The 18,889-nt window shown below is 36.7% G+C and overlaps 1 protein-coding gene across 1 annotated transcript in view; it reads right to left on the bottom strand.

Annotated features, from left to right (window-relative positions):
* CFAP44 (cilia and flagella associated protein 44) overlaps positions 1-18,889 on the bottom strand; it is a 123,079-nt gene that overhangs the window by 27,446 nt on the left and 76,744 nt on the right. Inside the window, exons 25-26 of the mRNA XM_077771886.1 lie at positions 11,842-12,019; positions 2,535-3,035 (exon numbers count right to left, since the gene is read on the bottom strand). Coding sequence (XP_077628012.1) covers positions 2,535-3,035; positions 11,842-12,019 — 679 coding nt within the window. The remainder of the gene's footprint in view (positions 1-2,534; positions 3,036-11,841; positions 12,020-18,889) is intronic.

Here is an 18,889-nt window from a genome sequence, read left to right as displayed (position 1 = left end):
AAAATTTCAAACATTTCAAAAGGTGATTTAATTTTATAGAGTTGGGATGAGAACAAAGTACCCTCCAAGTCCATCCCAATGATTTTAAAATGCTCGGTCTTGCTGATTTGGGCACAGCTTCCCCTCTCACCCCATCCCAAAGGAGAGGAAGGCATCAAAGTTCCTAAGGTCTGGTCTCCTGAGGAAACTAGTACCAGAGGTAGAAGACAAACCATTCCATGCTTTCATCAGTCTGTGGATCATGGGGAGCCTCAACAGTCAAAAACCTGTAATGAGTGAGGGCCCGGCATATGGCTAAAAAATATTAAGAGATCTGTGGGTTGGGAACAGTGAAACTACTGCTAGAGAAATGTGAGAGCTTAAAAAAAAAAAAAAAAGGAGGGGAAAATGGGTTGCTGAGTCAGTTGGGTGTCTGACTTTGGCTCAGGTCATGATCTCCCAGTTTGTGAGTTCAAGCCTTGTGTCGGGCTCTGTGCAGACAGCTCAGAGCCTGGAACCTGCTTCAGATTCTGTGTCTCCCTCTCTCTGTTCTCCTTCCCTCCTTGTGCTCTCTCTCTCTCTCTCAGAAATAATAAATGAATAAACTTTAAAAAGAAAAAGAAGAAAACTTTTAATTATCTATGGTTGTAGACTAAGTGGGCTTCTCTTTAATGTTGGTTCAACAAATTTGAATTATTTTTAAATTTATTTCGAGGCAGGACTATATTTTTGTGTAACACCATTTTGAAACTGTACTACATAGGTGTTGAGTTTGTAAGGTTCACACCTGTTTTGCTCTCACTTACCCGATAGCCTGTAGGCTTTATCAGGATAGAGAATATGTCTGGCTAGAGTATTGTTACATCCCTACTACCCAGCTGCCACTATTCCTGCACAAAGAATGTCCAATACATGTGTTAATGCCATTAATACATTACTTACAATGAAATCAATTAAACTTTTACTGAATATCTACCATAGGTCTAGCATTTACTAGACACTGCAGGGGAACCATAAGATGATTATATGTGACCCTTCTCTCAAGAACTGTGTAATCTAATTTGCAAGACAAAATAACACATATGAGTGATGTACAGAATTATTGAATCATCATATTGTACCCCTGAAATTAATATAACACTGTGTGTTCATTATACTTCAATAGAACAAAGAACACACATAAAACAGCAAGAAAAATAAGTGCAAAACCTGAGGTGCTACTTACAGGTGCAACTGGAGTTTAGAAAAAAGAAGAGTATGTAATGTGGACAGAAGGTTCTAGAGAAGGTTTGGAACTGTGATGAGTTTTAACTGATGACTCATATTTCAAAGGAAATCAATACAGGTAGAAGGAAATAGCAAAGGAAAGCAAATATAAAACTGAGAATGGGGGTGGGGAACAGAAGTAGGGAAGGGGAGGAAGAGTGAGAAAGCAAGGCGGGATGAAGTTGAGTGATATTTTTCACAGATATTGAGTGAAAAATACGTTTGGTAAGCTATCGTGGTGACTTCACAGGGTGGAGCTGGACAGACATTTAGGAACAAAATTCTACACGACTGGAAGCAGAGCGCTGTCTAGCCAGGAAAGTTCCTTTTACTTCCAGATACAGAATACCTCCTATACAACTGGCCCCAATCTGGTTTCCTAGAAGAAAAAAAATTGGAGCCACTCCAGCTCCAGAACAATTTTGAAGCCAGTCATCACCATGAACACTCCCACTAATGAGGCAAATCACACATTAGAGAAAGAGAAGGATGTAAAAAGCAGAAGGAGCCCCATTTTCTCTGGAAGGTTTTAAGATTATGTTCCATCCATCATCTGAAAGCTGCTCCATCACTTGCCCTTTACGGAGACTTGAGTTAGATGCTGATTAACATGGATTTGCCCTTAATTTTTAGCTTTGCAGAAAGCAAAAACTTTAAAACTTCTAATGTTCTTGGGTAGAGAGCAATGGTTTCCAGAAGGCCAGGGATGGGGAGAAAGCTAAGCATTTAGCCAGGTCAGGCCTTGGGAAAGATTATTATAGAGAAAATGAAAGAAAAGAAAGAAAAGAAGGAAGGGAGGGATGGAGGGAGGAAGGAAGGAAGGAAGGAAGAAAAAAGAAAGAAAAGGACAGAAAGAAAAGAAAAGAAAGACAGACAAAGAGGGAGGGAGGGAGGAAGGAAGAGAGAAAGAGAGAGAAAGAGAGAAAGAAAGAGAGAAAGAGAGAAATAAAGGAAAGAAAAAAAGACAGACAGACATCTACTTCTTCCCTTCTCCTCTCTTTCAGCTTTAAAAAGGCACAGTTTTGCGGCGCCTGGGTGGCTTAGTTGGTTAAGCGTCCGACTTTCGCTTAGGTCATGATCTCGCGGTTCGTGGGTTCGAGCCCCGCGTCGGGCTCTGTGCTGACTGCCAGCTCAGAGCCTGGAGCCTGTTTCAGAGTCTGTGACTCCCTCTCTCTCTGACCTTCTCCTGCTCACGCTGTCTCTCTCTCTCTCTCCTAGAAATAAATAAAACATTAAAAAAAAAAAAGAAAGAAAAAAAGAAGATAAAAAGGCACAGTTTCACGTCTTACCCTGTTGGTCAAATACTGTTGCATGTACACATGCTTAATCTCATCCCTCTTCATAATCTCCAGCTCTATATCAATTGGATCTACTTTTTCAAATTCTATTAATTTTGGAGTTTCTACATTGAATGCTGATAACTTTGATGATCTAGACAATGAATCTCTTGTTGTCAAATCACTATCCTTTCCAGCAGAGATTTTGAGGAATCCTCCACCTAAACCTGCAGACCCTCCCTGTTCCGGTTCAGGGGTCTTTTTAGCCTTAATCTTCATCTGCTTTTTTTTAAAATTTAGGAGAGTTTCCTCATCATAGTGAAATCTCTTTTCTGGAACTTCTTCTGGGTGTATCTGGGGGATTTCAGGAATAGGGATGTGCTTGGATGGGTGAAGAGTTGACTGAATGGTCTTCAATTCTTGCACCAGGCACTGTATTTCTTCAATGACAGCCACTTTAAGATCTCGAAGAGAGAGGATACATTTGTTCATGTGCATTTTCTTTGAATGGGCCTAATAAAAAGAAAAGAAGGAAACAAAATGAGAACCCACTCACAAAGGGCAGTTTGAAATATGATTTTTGTTCCTTGACTGGTATGCCTAGCAAAAATCCAAGATAAAAATTCATCTGATCATTCCTATTCACTACTAAGTTACTCGTTTGTCTAGCTTTTAGGTTGTTTCCCATTTAGCTTCTCTGAAAGAGGAAGACCGTATGGATATGACTTCCAGTATGTCTCAGCTGGCTTGTTGGGCTCAAGTCTGCTGTTCTCTTCCCACCACCCAGGAGAAGTCCGTCCTGAAGGCTAGTACTCAGCCAGAACCTAGAGAGGGAAAGCTCATTCTTTGGTCAGGAACACACACACATTAACTGCCTTTCCCTGATTGAAACTCAAATTCCATTGGCTTAGACACATTTAGGGTTGCCCACTTATGGACAAACTACAGTTTAGTCTATATTTATTCTACATTTTGGCCATATTATTACTGTTACTTCTTGTGCAGTCAATGTCATGACCCCGAATTGCAATATCATGTATGGTACACCAAGAAATTATAGGATACTTCCTTTGTTCCTTACCCATTTATCTAAGCCAAGTTGTGGCCCCTGCCTCAAGCTACAGGAACCATAGTGGCTCACTGCTCCCTCATTACCAGCTCTTTCCCCACTCTATGTTTCCAAAATGTTCTCACCAGAGCCTATAGGCACATGCAACTCTAATCCTGTATACAATTAGGTAACAAGATGGTCCAAAGGCTATTAAGAGTTACTTTGCATAAAATACACAGGTTAAAAAAAATCAAAAGGCACTTCTCCAAATTGAGAGTAATTCTATATTATTTGGGGACTTTAACATCCAACTCACATCAATGCATACATGACCCAGACAGAAAAATCAACAAGGAAACAGTGGCTTTGAATAACACATTAGACCAGATGAACCTAGGAGATATATAAAAAATATTCCATCTCAAAATGGAATACACATTCTTTTCAGGTACAGATGGAATATACTCCAGGATAATTCACATGTTAGGCCACAAAAAGAATCTCAATAAATTTAAGAAGATGGAAATTATATCATGCATCTTTTTTGACCACAGTGGTATGAAACTAGAAATCAATTACAAGAAAATATTAGATAGAACATAAAAACATGGAGGTTAAATAACATGTTACTCAACAATGAATGGGTCAACAGAGAAATCAAAGAGGCAATAAAAAAAATACATGGGGACTAATGAAAAGGAAAAAAACAGTCCAAAATCTCTGGAATGCAACAAAAGCAGTTCTAAGAAGGAAGTTTATAGTGATAGAGGCCTACTCAAGAAAGAAGACAAAGCTCAAATAAACCATCTAATCTTACACCTAAAGGAGCTAGAACAAGAACAAAGCAAAAAGCTAGTGGAAGGAATGAAATAATAAAGATTAGAGTAGGAGTAAATGAAATAGAGAAAATAAAAACAATAAAAGATCAATAAAACCAGGAGCTTGTTTTTGAAAAGATAAATAAAAGTGATAAACCTTTAGCTAGACTCATCAAGAAAAAAGAGAAGGCTAAATAAATAAAATCAGAAATGAAGGAAGAGAAATATAACAACTGAACCTACAGAAATATAAAAAGATTTTAAGAGAATATTATGGAAAATTATTTGCCAACAAATTAGACAACCTAGAAGAAATTAATTCCTAGAAGTATATATTTTTCTAAAACTGAAGAATAGAAAACATGAACAAAATAATTATTAGCAATGAAATTAAATCAGTCATCATAAAACAAAAGTCCAGGACCAGATGGATTCACAGGTTAATTCTATAAATATTGAGAGAAGAGTTAATATCTATTCTTTTTAAACTCTTCCAAAAAATATGAGGAAGTCAAGCTTCCAAGTGTATCCTATAAAGCCAGCATTACCCTGATTCCCAAACCAGACAAAACCACAGTAATAACAAAAACAATAATAAGAACAACAACTAGTACTACTACAGGCCAATATCTCTGACGAACATAGATAAAATATCAGTAAGATATTAGCAAACCAAATTCAACAATACATTGAAAAAACTATTCACCATAATATGGTAGGATTTATTCCTGGGGTGCAAATGCAGTTCAGTATTTGGAAATCAATCAATGTCATATACCACATTAACCACAGAAAGAGTGCAAACTATATGACCATCCCAATAGATGCATAAAGACCATTTTACAAAATTTAACATCCATTTATGATAGAAAAGCTCTCAACAAAGTAGGCTTAGAGAGAACATACCTCAACATAATAAAGACTTTATATGAAAAACCCACAGTTAACATCATAAGTCAATGGTGAAAACCTGAGACATCAGTAAGACAAGGATGGCCACTTTCATTACTTTTATTTACCATAGTACTAGAAGTCCTAGCCACAGCAACCAGACAAGAAAAAGAAATAAAAGGCATCCATATTGGTAAGGAAGAAGTCAAATTGTCACTATTTGTAGATGACAGGATACTTATATTGGGACAAAAACCTAAGGACACCATCAAAGAATTACTAGAACTGATCAGTAAATTTTGTAAAGTTGCAAGATACAAAATTAACATAGAGAAATTTGTTTTGCCTCTATATGCTAATAATGATGTAGCAGAAAGAGAAATTAAGAAAACAATCCCATTTATAATTGCACCAACAAGAATAAAATACCTAGCAATAAACTTGACCAAGGAAGTGAAGGCTTGTACCCTGAAAACTATTGGTGAGACAAACTGAAGAAGACACAAATAAATGGAAAGATAGTCCATGCTCATAGATTGGAAGAATTAATATTGTTAAAAATATCCAGACTACCCAAAGCAATCCACCAATCTAATGCAATCCCTATTAAAATACCAAAAGCATCTTTTTTACAGAACTACAACAAGTAATTCTAAAATTTGTATAGAACCACAAAAGACCCCAAATAGCCAATGCAATCTTAAGAAAAAAGTACAAAACTGGAGGTATCACAATCCCATGCTTCATGATCTGCTACAAAGCTGTAGTAATCAAAACAGTATGGCACTGGACAAAAATGGACATGTAGATCAATGGAAAGAATTGAAAACCCAGAAATAAACCCAACTTATACAGTCAATCTATGATAAATGAGGCAGGAATATACAATGGGGAAAACAATAGTCTCTTCATATGGTGCTGGACAAATTTGACAGCTGCATGCAAAAGAATGAAACTTGACCACTTTCTTATACCATACGTAAAAATGAATTCAAAATAGAAGAGAGACCTAAATGTGAGACCTAAATCCATAAAATTTCTAAAAGAAAATATAGGCAGTAATTTATTTGACATCAGCCATAGAAACATCTTTCTAGATTTATCTCCTAAGGTAAGGGAAACAAAAGCAAAAATAAACTATTGGAACTACACCAAAATATAAAGCTTTTGCACAGCAACAGAAACCAGTAACAAAACCAAAAGGCAATCCAGTGAATGGGAGAAGATATTTGTAAATGATATATCCAATAAGGAGGTACCATCCAAAATATATAAGGAACCTATACAACTCAACACCAAAAAAAAAAAAATCCAATTAAAAAATGGGCAGAGAAAACCATGAGAGACTCTTGAATGCTGAGAACAAACTGAGGACTGATGGGTGTGGGCAGGGAGAGGGGGGAGATGGGCATGGAAGAGGGCGCTTGTGGGGATGAGCACTGGGTGTTATATGGAAACCAACTTGACAATAAACTATTTGTAAAAAAAAGAAGGAAGGGAGGGAGGGAGGGAAGGAAGGAAGGAAGGAAGGAAGGAAGGAAAGAAAGAAAGAAAAAGAAATTAAACATCCTTGAATCTTTTATTTTAAAAAAATGGACAGAGAACCTGAATGGACATTTTCTAAAGGAAACATACAGGTGGCCAACAGACCTATGAAAAGATGCTCGACGTCACTAATCAGGGAAACACAAATCAAAAAAAATTACAATGAGATATCATCTTATACCTGTCAAGATGGTTAGTAACAAAAAGACAAGAAATAACAAGTGTTGGCAAGAATGTGGAGAAAAAGGAACCCGCATATACTGTTAGTGGAAATGTAAATTGGCACAACCACTATGGAAAACAGTATGAAGGTTGCCCAAAAAGTTAAAAATAGAACTAGCATATGACCCAATAATACCACTTAAGGGTATTTATCTGAAGAAAATGAAAACACTAATTTGAAAAGATCTATGCACCCCTATGTTTACTGCAGCATTATTTACAATAGCCAAGATATAGAAGCAACCCAAGTGTCCATCCATAGAAGAATGGATAAATAGGCGATATATACATACAATGAAATATTATTCATCCAAAAAAGAATGAGATTTTGCCATTTGGGACAAAATGGATAGCCCTAAAGTTTATTATCCTAAGTGAAATAAGTCACAAATACCATATGATTTCACTCATGTGGAATTTAAGAAACAAAACAAAAAGAAACAACAAAAAACCCCCAGACTCTTTTTTTACATAATTTATTTATTTATTTTTTATTAAGAAAGACTTTTTTAAATAAAAATGATAGGTTTTTTTAACCTACAATTACTTTTTTAAAAATTTCATTTCCAAATAGTTTATTGTCAAGTTGGTTTCCATATAACACCTAGTGCTCATCCCCACAAGTGCCCCCCTCCATGCCCATCTCCCCCCTCACCCCCACATCCATCAGTCCTCAGTTTTTGTCAGCATTCAAGANTTGCAAATGTTGAACCAGTCCTGTAACCCAGCAATGAATCCCACTTGATCTTGGTGGATAATTCTTTTTATGTGCTGTTGGATTCGAGCTGCAAGTATATTGTTGAGGATTTTTGCATCCGTATTCATCGAGGATATTGGCCTGTAGTTCTCGTTTTCAGCTGGATCTCTGTCTGGCTTGGGAATCAGAGTGCTGCTTGCTTCATAAAATGAGTCTGGGAGTTCTCCTTCAGTTTCTATTTTTTGGAATAGCTTGAGAAAAATTGGTATTAGTTTTGTTTTAAACGTCTGGTAGAATTCCCCGGGGAAGCCATCAGGTCCTGGACTCTTATTTGTTGGGAGATTTTTGATCACTGATTTGATTTCCTCACTAGTTATGGGTCTGTTCAGATTTCTTATCTCTTCCCATGTGAATTTTGGTAGTGGGTGTGCGTTTAGGATTTGTCCATTTCTTCTAAGTTGTCCAATTTGTTGGCATATAATTTTTCATAGTATTCCCTGATAATTGCCTGTATTTCTGAAGGGTTGGTTGTAATAAATCCATTTTCATTNTATGCTGCTGATATCTGTTTTGAGCAGTTCATTAGCTGTCAGTTTTTCTTGGAATTTCTTTGGAGGAGAGCTTTTTCGTTTTGTCATTTTAGTTAGCTTTCTGGCTCTTGTTAGTTTTAAAGACCTGTTATGCTCTCTGCACCTGTGAGCGCTGCTGTATCCAAGAAGACTCTTTGACTGTCCAGGGCCTGTCCTTTCAGAGAGTGTTTTTTCAATGGTATCTCTTGGTGTCTCCTGTTGAGACCTTGGTTATTTTGTTTTCCTACTCATAGTGATATTTGGGCCTCTCCACCATGTGTACTTTGGCTTGTTTCTTGAGGTAGCCCTGGAGAAGAAAACAGACTGACAAACACACAAGGAGCAGGAGCCCACAAACACACAGACAAATCCGACTAACATGCAAACCGAGAGGGAAAGCGAAAAAGTTAAAAGACAGAGGAGGGAGGACGAATAATAGAAAATAAAAAAATACATAAAAAGGTCAAAAGGAANGGCGTGGCGTGATCCAATGCCTCAGGCGGGAGCTCTGCCTGTGCGGTTGTGGGGAGGAGAGTGACGGTGCTCCAGTCCCTTCTTGAACCAAGCGCTGCACCTCGCTTTTTTGGGCGTGTAAACTCCCAGGGCCAGGGGTGCAGCCAAAGTTTGTTGTGCTCTTCAACCTGGGCCAGTCCCAGCCTCCAAATCCCAGTCCAAGTGCCCCGCTGAATTTGCCGCAGGCAATCCCCTCAGGGCAATTCCAAGCCTCCTGCCGAGCTCTGGGGGTGGAGCCAGAAGCCGCTGCTCCCTTCTCCTCCGGGTCAGGCTGGGGGGCCTGGGCGGGGCGGGGGCCTTGCCTGCCAGGGAGCCGAGCCCGCTGGAGTGAGGAAATCCAGGTCCCTCTGTGTCTCGTCACCCAAAACACGAACTCGCGGGCAAATCTCCCAGTTTTTAGCTCTTTGCCTTCCCTCTAGAGCTCCAGCCAGCCAGGAGCGCGGACGCCCGGTGCCTGCGCGCGACTCCTCCAGGGGTCCAAGCCCGCCAGGAGGGCAATGGCGGCAGGCGCGCAGCTTCTCCCAGCCAGCCAGGAGCCCGCACAAAGAACCAGTCCATGAGCACCTCCCCTCGGGGCGAGTTGGAGCGTGGGGACCTGGCACGCAGGTATTTTGTGGGCAAGGTCTTTACATGCCCGAGTGGAGGTTTTTCCCTCAGAGCAGAGGTTTTTCTGTTTCAGACTCTCTCTCTTTCCCCTCTCACTCCTGCAGAGGGGGATCGTCCCGACCCTGGAGTCTCCGATCCCAGCCCGATTTTATGTTCCCCAGTTCGCACTCACGTTAGAAGCCTTTCTCAGTGGATTCTGCGTCCTTTTTCTCCCAAGCTCTTGGGTTTCATAAGGTTTCCTATGGCTTCAGATCTTTTCCGTGTGAGGCATGGGCGCGAGTGCAAGTACGGAGCTCCCTACTTCTCCGCCATCTTGCCAAAAATGTTTTAAAAAAACCCAGACTCTTAACTACGAAGAACAAACTGGTGGTTGCCAGAGGTGGAGTGGGGAAATGAGTGAAATAGATAAAAGGATTAAGAGGTACAAACTTCTAGTAAAAAAATAAATAAGTCACATAAATGAAAAGTACAGCATAGGGAATATAGTAAGATTGTAGTAACATTATTTAGTAACAGCTGGTGACTATACGTATTGTGGTGAGCGCTGAGTAATGTACACATTTGATGAAGCATCATATTGTTTACCTGAAACTAATATAACACTGAATGTTATATTTCAAAAAGAAAAGGCACTTCTCCAGGTAGTCTTAGAAAACTTGCCTGTATAATTACTACCTATGAACCAAGAACACTACAATGAAATAGAGGAGATTTTTTTTACATACTTAAGAACAAATCTTTATAGCATTAAAGTAAAACTCAGAATCCAGCACTTCTGTGAATGGTGGACCACTTTAAAGCACCTGAAGGACTAAGAATGAAGCTTAAAAGAACAAATCTAAGCCAGACTGATGACTCTAAGGCTCACCTCTTTGAGGAAAGCGTTATACATGCCAACATTTTCTTTTCAGTTTTCCAAATACCACACATACCTAAATATTGGCACAGGTATTTCCAAATATATTTCCAAAATATTGGCCACAGATACATGTTATTTGAAAAAAACTTTGAAGTTAGTAATTTTTAATTTAGCCATGACAGTAATGACCATTTATTGACTTTGACCATCACATGAACTTTATGAGGCAGACTAGATATGTTTTATGGTTGTTAATTGGTATTATTACCCTTTTAACAGACAATATAACTGAGGCTTAGGGACATGCACATGACTAGCAAAGTTTACGTGGCTATTAAGTGGAAGAGATGGGAACAGAACTCTGATCTTGGGACTTGTAGAACAGTGTGCTCTACATTAATTTATGCTGCCGGTTTTTTTTTTTTTAATAAAATGGATTTCAGTGTAATGCAGTTCAGTTCAAGACATCATAACTGTCCATCATCTTTAGCTAGACTATGAAATTTCAGCTTGGATAACTGAATTGTACTCAAAAACATTTCTCTATGATGATGGATGGTATATGATAGATGAAACAGAATTACCTTGGATGAACAGCTAGAAAAACAACCGGGATGGCCACTAGGAAAATGTTCAAAATGTCTGTTTAAACAGAAAACTATAGTTATGAGTTATGAAAATTTATTTATGGATATGATTTGCCATACCAGGATCCTTGTACTTCTCGTACATATAGCATCTTCAGTGAAACTGAAAAGACTTTTTTTCCCTGAAGACACTTTACTGCCACTTGTCAGAAAATTATAAAATACTCTAATATGTTAGATCTGTGTTAAGATTGGCATTCTCTCCAATGGGATGTCTTGTAATGTTCAAACTGCATGGCTATAGTAGGTGGCCATGTACCAAATTCTCCTCAAAATAGTAGCTCAGCTACTTCCTGAGTCTCTAAGTGTGAAAAGTCACTTGCCAGTCCAAATTAAAAAATTACCATGACAGGGAAAGGAGATTTTAGTAAGAAAATGGGAATGAGAAATCAGGATAATTGGAAGCAGTTTGGCAGAATGTAGATAAAAATTTTAAAAGGGAGTATGTTAATAAGTTATTATTGAGACACCTAAAATTTTTTTAAATCCTAGGAAAAAAAGAGAAGGCTGAACAATCGCCTTTTCCCCTAAGTCTTCGGCAGCCTATAGCAGCCAAAAACTATATCCACATGGACATGTTTGAATTTCAGAAATTCAAAGTCTCTAAACTATAGAGCTTTCACCCATGAAATATATTGAATCAAGTAATTAACTTGAAGGCTGGTTCTGCCATTTTAACTAAATAATCACAGACAAATCTCTGGTCCTCTCTGGGCCTCAGTGTCCTTATTTGTAAAAAGGGGGCATTATTCTAAATAATCATGAAGACCTTTTTCAGTTCTAAATTTCTATGACTATATATTCCTGTAAGCCAGCTAGTGAAATGGGTGGTTTCAGCACAGAAAACCACTAAAAACTCAGTGTGCCGCTCATTGTCATGAAAGCAGTGGGTAAGAAGTACCATGGAATCTAGGTGTCCCAGTTCCTCTTCCTTCTTGGCAGCATTTACTCTCATGTGCTCAGGTATCTTATAGTCTGGGGCTGTCTTCAGATTGAAGTCTCCCATATACACCTGGGCCTCTTTGATGGCTTGGACATCTTTGGGATCTTCATAGTCATCCAGAGGTTTACTCTTGTACCTATCAGAAAAATAGGCAACCCAGCCACAAATGTAACAATAAACTTCAGTTTGCCTACTATATGTATATAATCAAATTCAGTCATAAAGCAAAAGTATAATTCTGAATGTGTGGTACTACTATTGTCCACAGAGCCCAAGCATTTTTTTAAGTTAATGACTACAGACTTTCCACAGCTTACAACAGGGTTATGTAGCAATAATTGAAAATATCATACATTGAAAATCTATTCAATATACCTATCCTACTTAACATAGTCTAGCCTAGCCCATCTTAAACATCAGCCTACTTTTGGGCAAAATTATCAAATACAAAGGCCATTTTACAATAAAGTGCTGAATATCTCATGTAATTTACTGACTACTGCACTAAAAGTGAAAAAACAGAATGGTTGTTAAGTACAACTCCCTGTAAATTTATAAGAACTTAAATCATGCAAACTATTTTCTATGATGGCAAAATATTAAATTAGAAATCAAAAATATTTTTAAACCTGTGAATATTTGGAAATTAAACAGCATACTTAAAAATAAACCTCAATCAACAAGAAATAACAGGGATATTAGAAAATATTTTGGAATGAATAATGATAAAGATACAGCAGAACTTAGGAAACAAAGCTCAGTTTCATTTATACTTTAAATTCATACCTCAATTTAAACTGTAAATGTTTATAATTAGAAAAGAAGAAATGTATAAGATCAAAGCTTACAGCTTAAACTTTAAGAAGAAAATAATTAACTAAACCCAAATTAATTAGAATAAAGGAAATGACATAGAACAGAGAAATCAATGACTTAGAAAGCTGACAAGCACTATTCCTAAAAAGTCTATAACCAAAAGTTAGTTCCTTGAAGAGATCAATAAAATTGATAAATCTTTGGCTGGAATTATCAAGACAAAGACAATACAAATTCATGATATCAAGAATAAAATAGGGGGAAACAGATACTACAGAAACTAAAATAATAAGGCAAGAGTATGAACTATTTTACGCCAATAAATTTGATAACCTAGATGAAATTCACAAATTCCTTAAAAGACACAAATTACCTAAATTGACCCAAGAGGAAATACAAAATCTGAGTAGCACTATAACAATGAAAAATTGGAATTTGTATTTATAAACTTCTCTCAAAGAATATTCCATGTCTAGATGGCTTCACTGATAAGTTCTATCAAATATTTAAGAAATAAATACTATGAAGCCCACACAAAGTCTTCCAGAAAATAAAGAAGGAAAACTTCTCATCTTATTTTATGAAACTAGTATTACCCTGATAACAAACCAGAAAAGATATTACATAACCATAAAACTAGAGACAAATATTCCTCATTTAAAAAGATACAAAAGTCTCTAACAAAATGCCAGCAAACCAAATCCAGCAATATATATTCTTGGAAAATATCAAAAGCCTATTTTCCTGTTTATTAAGACATGATTGGCACATAATATTATATTAGTTTAGGGTGTACAATATAATGATTTCATACATGTATCTATTACAAAATGTCTGTCACAGTAAATTTAGTTAACATTGATCCACACAGTTACAATTTTTTTTCTTGTGATGAGAACTTTTAATGTTTTTATTATTTTTGAGAGAGAGAGAGAGCAACAGAGCATGAGCCCGGGAGGGGCAGAGAGAGAGGGAGACACAGAATCCAAAACATCTGCAGGCTCCAAGCTGAGCCCAACTCAAGGGTTGAACTCAGTAACTGTGAGGTCATGACCTGAGCCAAAGTTGGACACTTAACTGACTGAGCCATCCTTTGTGATGAGGCCTTTTAAGACCTACCTTCTTAGTAACTTTCAAATATACAATATTGTTAACTACAGTCATCATATTGTATACTACATCTCCAGACCTTATCTATCTTATAACTGGATGTTTGTACCATTTGACCACCTTCACCCATTTCTCTATCCCCAACTGCCTACCTCTAGCAGTCACCAATCTGTCCTGTCTTAATGAGTTCAGATTTGTTATATTCAACATATAAGGAAGATCACACAGTATTTATTTTCCTCTGACTTATTTCACTTAGTATATGCCCTCAAAGTCCATTTGTATCATTGCAAATGGAAGCATTTTTCTCTTTTTAAGGCTGAATAGTACTCCATCATATATAGTACCATAACTTCTTTATTCAACCACTAATGGAGACTTAGGTTGTTCTATTTCTCAACTATTGTTGTTAAGGCTGCAATAAACATGGTAGTGCAGATATCTCTTCAAAGTCTCATTTTCATTTTCTTTGGCTGTATACCCAGAAATGAGATTGCTGGACTCTATATGGTAGTCTTATTTTTGATTTTTAAAGAAAATGCCGTACTGTTTTCCATAGTGGCTGCACCAATTTATGTTCTCATCAGCACTGCACAAGGTTTCCTTTTCTCCACATTTTTGCCAATACTTATCTCTTACCTTTTGGTGATAGGTATTAAACAGGTGTGAGGTGATATTGTGATTTTGATTTGCATTTCCCTGATGATTAGTGATGTTCCACACCTTTTCATGTACCTGATGGCCTTTTGTAGGTCTCCTTTGAAAACTGTCCACCTAGGTTCTCTGCCCACATTTAAATCTGTTTGGGTTTTGTTGTTGTTGTTGTTGTTGTTGTTGTTGTTGTTGTGTTTTTGGGTTTTTTGCTATTAAGTTGTAAGGCTTCTCCATATATTTTGGATATTAACCCCTTATCACATATATGATTGTGAATATATTCCCTAAGTTGCCCTTTCATTTTTTTTGATGGCCACCTTTACTGTACAGAAGTTTTTTTTAAAAAATTTGTTTAATGTTTGTTTATTTTTGAGAGAAACAGAGCATGAGCAAGAGAGGGAGGGCAGAGAGAGGAAGACACAGAATACGAAGCAGGCCCCAGGCTCTGAGCTGTCAGCACAGAGCCTGACAGGCAGCTTAAACTCACAAACTGTGAATCATGACCTGAGCCAAAGTCAGACGCTTAACCAACTGAGCCACCCAGGTGCTCTTGTACAGAAACTTTTTAGTTTGATGTAGTTGCACTTATTTTCATTTTTGTTGCCTTTGCTTTTGGTGTCAAACCTAAAAAGTCATTGCCAAGACCAATGTTGAGGGTCTTACCACCCAGGTCTTTTTCCAGGAGTTTTATGGTTTTGAGTCTTACATTCAAGTCGTTAATTCTTTTGCATTAATTTTCATGTATGATGAGAGATACTGGTCCAGTGTCATTCTTTTGTATGTGGCAATTCAGTTCTCCCAACTCCATTTACTGGAGAGACTGTCCTTTCCCCATTATATATTCTTGGCCCCTTGTCTTAAACTGAATGGGTTTATTTCTAGTCTCTATTCATTTTCATTAATTGGATGTCTTTTTATGCTATGCCATACTGTTTTGATTGCTATAGCTCTGTAATATAGTTTGAAGTCAAGAAGTGTATCTCTAACTTTGTTTTTATTTCTCAAAATGGCTTTAGCTATTTAGGGTCTTTTGTGGTTCCATGCAATTTTTTAGGATTTCTTTTACTATTTCTCTGAAAATGCCATTGGAATTTTGATAGTGATTGCTGAAGCTATAAATTCTTTTGGATAGTATAGACATTTTAACAATATTAAGATATTTCACTTTTATTGATGTCTTCTTAATTTCTTTTATCAAAGTGTACAGATATTTCATCTCCTTTGTTAAATTTATTCCTATGTATTTTATTCTTTTTGATGCTATTATGATCAGATTGTTTTCCTAATTTCTCTGATAGTTCATTGGTAGTATGTAGAAGCACAACTGATTTTTGTATATTTATTGTATCTTGCCACTTTACTGAATTCATTTATTAGTTCTAATAATATTTTGGTGGAGTCTTTAGGATATATAGGATATATTTTATATACATATATATAAAATATGTTATCTGCAAATAGACAGATGTACTTCTTCCTTCCCAATTGGATTTATTTTTATTTTTACTTTTTATTTATCTATTTGTTTTCTCCTAACTATTCTAGCTAGGACTTATACCACTATATTGAAAACAAGTGGCAAGAGTGAACATCTTTGCTCCTGATTTCAGCGGGGAAGCTTTCTGCTTTTCACCATTGAATATGATGTTAGCTGTCAGCTTGTCATATTGGGGCCTTTATTTTGCTGAGGTATGTCTCTGCTATATCAAGTTTAATGAGAATTTTTATCATGAGTAGATGTTGAATTTTGTTAAATGCTTTTTCTTCGTCTATTGAGATGATCATATGATTTTCGATTCCTTGCTCAACCACAAAGGTCTGAGAGACAACAGCTCAGGCCAGGCTAATGTAGTTCAAGATGGCAATATAGAAAGACCTTGAACTCAACTCTTCCACAGACACACCAAATCGATACTTACTTTTAAAGCAATTCCTTCTGAAGAAGAACTGAGAACTGACTGAGTAGCTTCTCCATAACAAAAAATATACCACACAGAGAACAGCAAGAGAGATGAAAACACAGTAACAAAGGGAACTTTGCTTTGTTGAAGGTTAATTGGCCATATAGCTGTGGTTTCATTTCTGGGTTTTTTTTTCTGTTCTATTTATCTGTATGTCTGTTTTTGTGCCAGTACCCTACTGTCTTGATCAATACAGCTTTGTAAAAAACTTGAAGTCTGGAATTGTGATGCCTTCAGCTCTGCTTTTCTTTTTTCAGGATTGTTTTGCCTATTCAGGGTCTTTTGTGTTTCCACACAAACTTTAGGATTGTTTGTTCTAGCTCTGTGAAAAATGCTAGTGGTATTTTGGTAGGGATCGCATTAAATGTGTAGACTGCTTTGGGTGTGTGACATGTTAACAATGTTTATTCTACCAATCCATAAGCATGGAATGTTTTTGCATATCTTTGTGTCATCTTCAGTTTCTTTCATCAATGTTTTTAGTTTTCAGAGTACAGATATTTTACCTCTTTGGTTAGGTTATTCCTAGGTATCTTATGGTTTTTAGTGCAGTTGTGAATGGGACTAATTCCTTGAGTTCTTTTTCTGCTGCTTTATTATTGGTATATAGAAATGCAACAGATTTCTGTACACTGATTTTGTATCCTGTGACTTTACTGAATTTATATATCAGTTCTAGCAATTTTGGGGTGGACTCTTGGATTTTCTATGTAGATTGTCATGCCATCTGCAAATAGTGAAAGTATGACTTCTTCCTTGCCAATTTGGAGGTCTTTTATTTCTTTGTGTTGTCTGATTGCTGTGGATAGGAATTTAACAAAACAAAACAAACAAATAAACATAGGTGGGGAAAAAAAGGGAGGAAAACCAAAAAACAGTCTTAACTATAGAGAAGAAACTGATGATTACCAGAGGGGAAGTAGGTAGAGGGATGGGTTAATTAGGTGACGAGGATTAAGGAGGGCATTAATGGGGATCAATGGGCTAATTAAGGAGGGCACTTGTTGTAATGAGTGCCAGGTGCTGTATGTAAATGTCGAATCACTATATTGTACACCTGTAACCAATATTATACTGTATGTTAACTGGAATTTAAGTTAAAACTTGCAAGAAAATAAAAACTACTATAGGCTAATATCCCTGATAAACACAGATACAAAAATCCTCAACTAAATATTAGCAAACTGAATTCAACAATACATTAAGAGGATGTTTACCAAAATCAAGTAGGATTTATTTTGAGGATGCAAGGGTGGTTCTATATTCACAAACTAATCAATGTCATTCACTGCATTAACAAAATAAAGGATAAAGATCATATGATCGTCTCAATAGGTTCAGAAAAAGCATCGGACAAAATTCACCATCCACCCATGATAAGAACTCTCAACAAAGTGACTGTAGAGGGAACATACCTATACATAATAAAGGTATATATGAAAAACCCATGGCTAACATCATACTCAATGGTAAAAACTAAGAGCTTTTCCTCTAAGAACAAGAGAGAGAGGGAGATGTCCACTCTCAGACCTTTTATTCAACTTAGTATTGGAAGCCCTAACCACAGCATTCATATAAGAAAATGTATCCAAATATGTAAGGAAGAAGCAAAACTGTCACTATTTGCAGATTTTATGATACTATACATAGAAAAACCTCAAAACTCCATCAAAAACTATTAGAAGTAATAAATGAATTTAATAAAGCCATGGGATAATGAATTAATATAGGGCAATTTGTTGCATTTTTATACACTAAGAACAAAGTATCAGAAAGAGAAATTTAAGAAAACACTACAGAGAATGTAGATGAAAAGAATTATCATGCACTCTTGTTAAGAATGCAAATGAGTGCAACCACTGTGGAAAACAGTATGGATATTCCTCAAAAAAATAAAAAATAGAAATACCTTACAATAAAATAATTCCACTACTGGGTGTTTACCCAAAGAAAACAAAACACTAATTTAAAAAGATAAGGGCACTCCTAAATTTATTGCAGTATTATTTACAAAAAGGATTATGGCAGCAACCTAAGTGTCCATCCATAGATGATGAATTAAGTGGTACCATATAAACATACACACACACACACCACATACAAGGGAATATTACTCGTCCATAAAAAAGAATGTGATCTTGCCATTTCCAACAACATGGATAGACCTAGAGGCCATTATGCTAAATGAAATAAGTCAGACAGAGAAATACAAATACATAATTTCACTCTTATGTGGAATCTAAAAAGCAAGTGTACAAATGACAAGAAAGCAAAAACAGATCCATAAGTACAGAAAACAAACTATGGTTTCCAGAGCAGACAGGGGTGGGGAATTGGGCAAAATAGATGAATGGGAGTAGAAGGTTCAGGCTTGCAATTATGGAATGTAGAAGCTACAGGGATGAAAAGTACACCATAGGCAATACAGTCAATGGTGTTGTAATAGTGTTGTATGGCGACAGATA

This window comes from Crocuta crocuta, unplaced genomic scaffold (assembly GCF_008692635.1).
Source record: "Crocuta crocuta isolate KB4526 unplaced genomic scaffold, BGI_CrCroc_1.0 scaffold56, whole genome shotgun sequence".
Classification (NCBI taxonomy): domain Eukaryota; kingdom Metazoa; phylum Chordata; class Mammalia; order Carnivora; family Hyaenidae; genus Crocuta; species Crocuta crocuta.
This window is presented reverse-complemented; position numbering and strand designations above follow the sequence as displayed.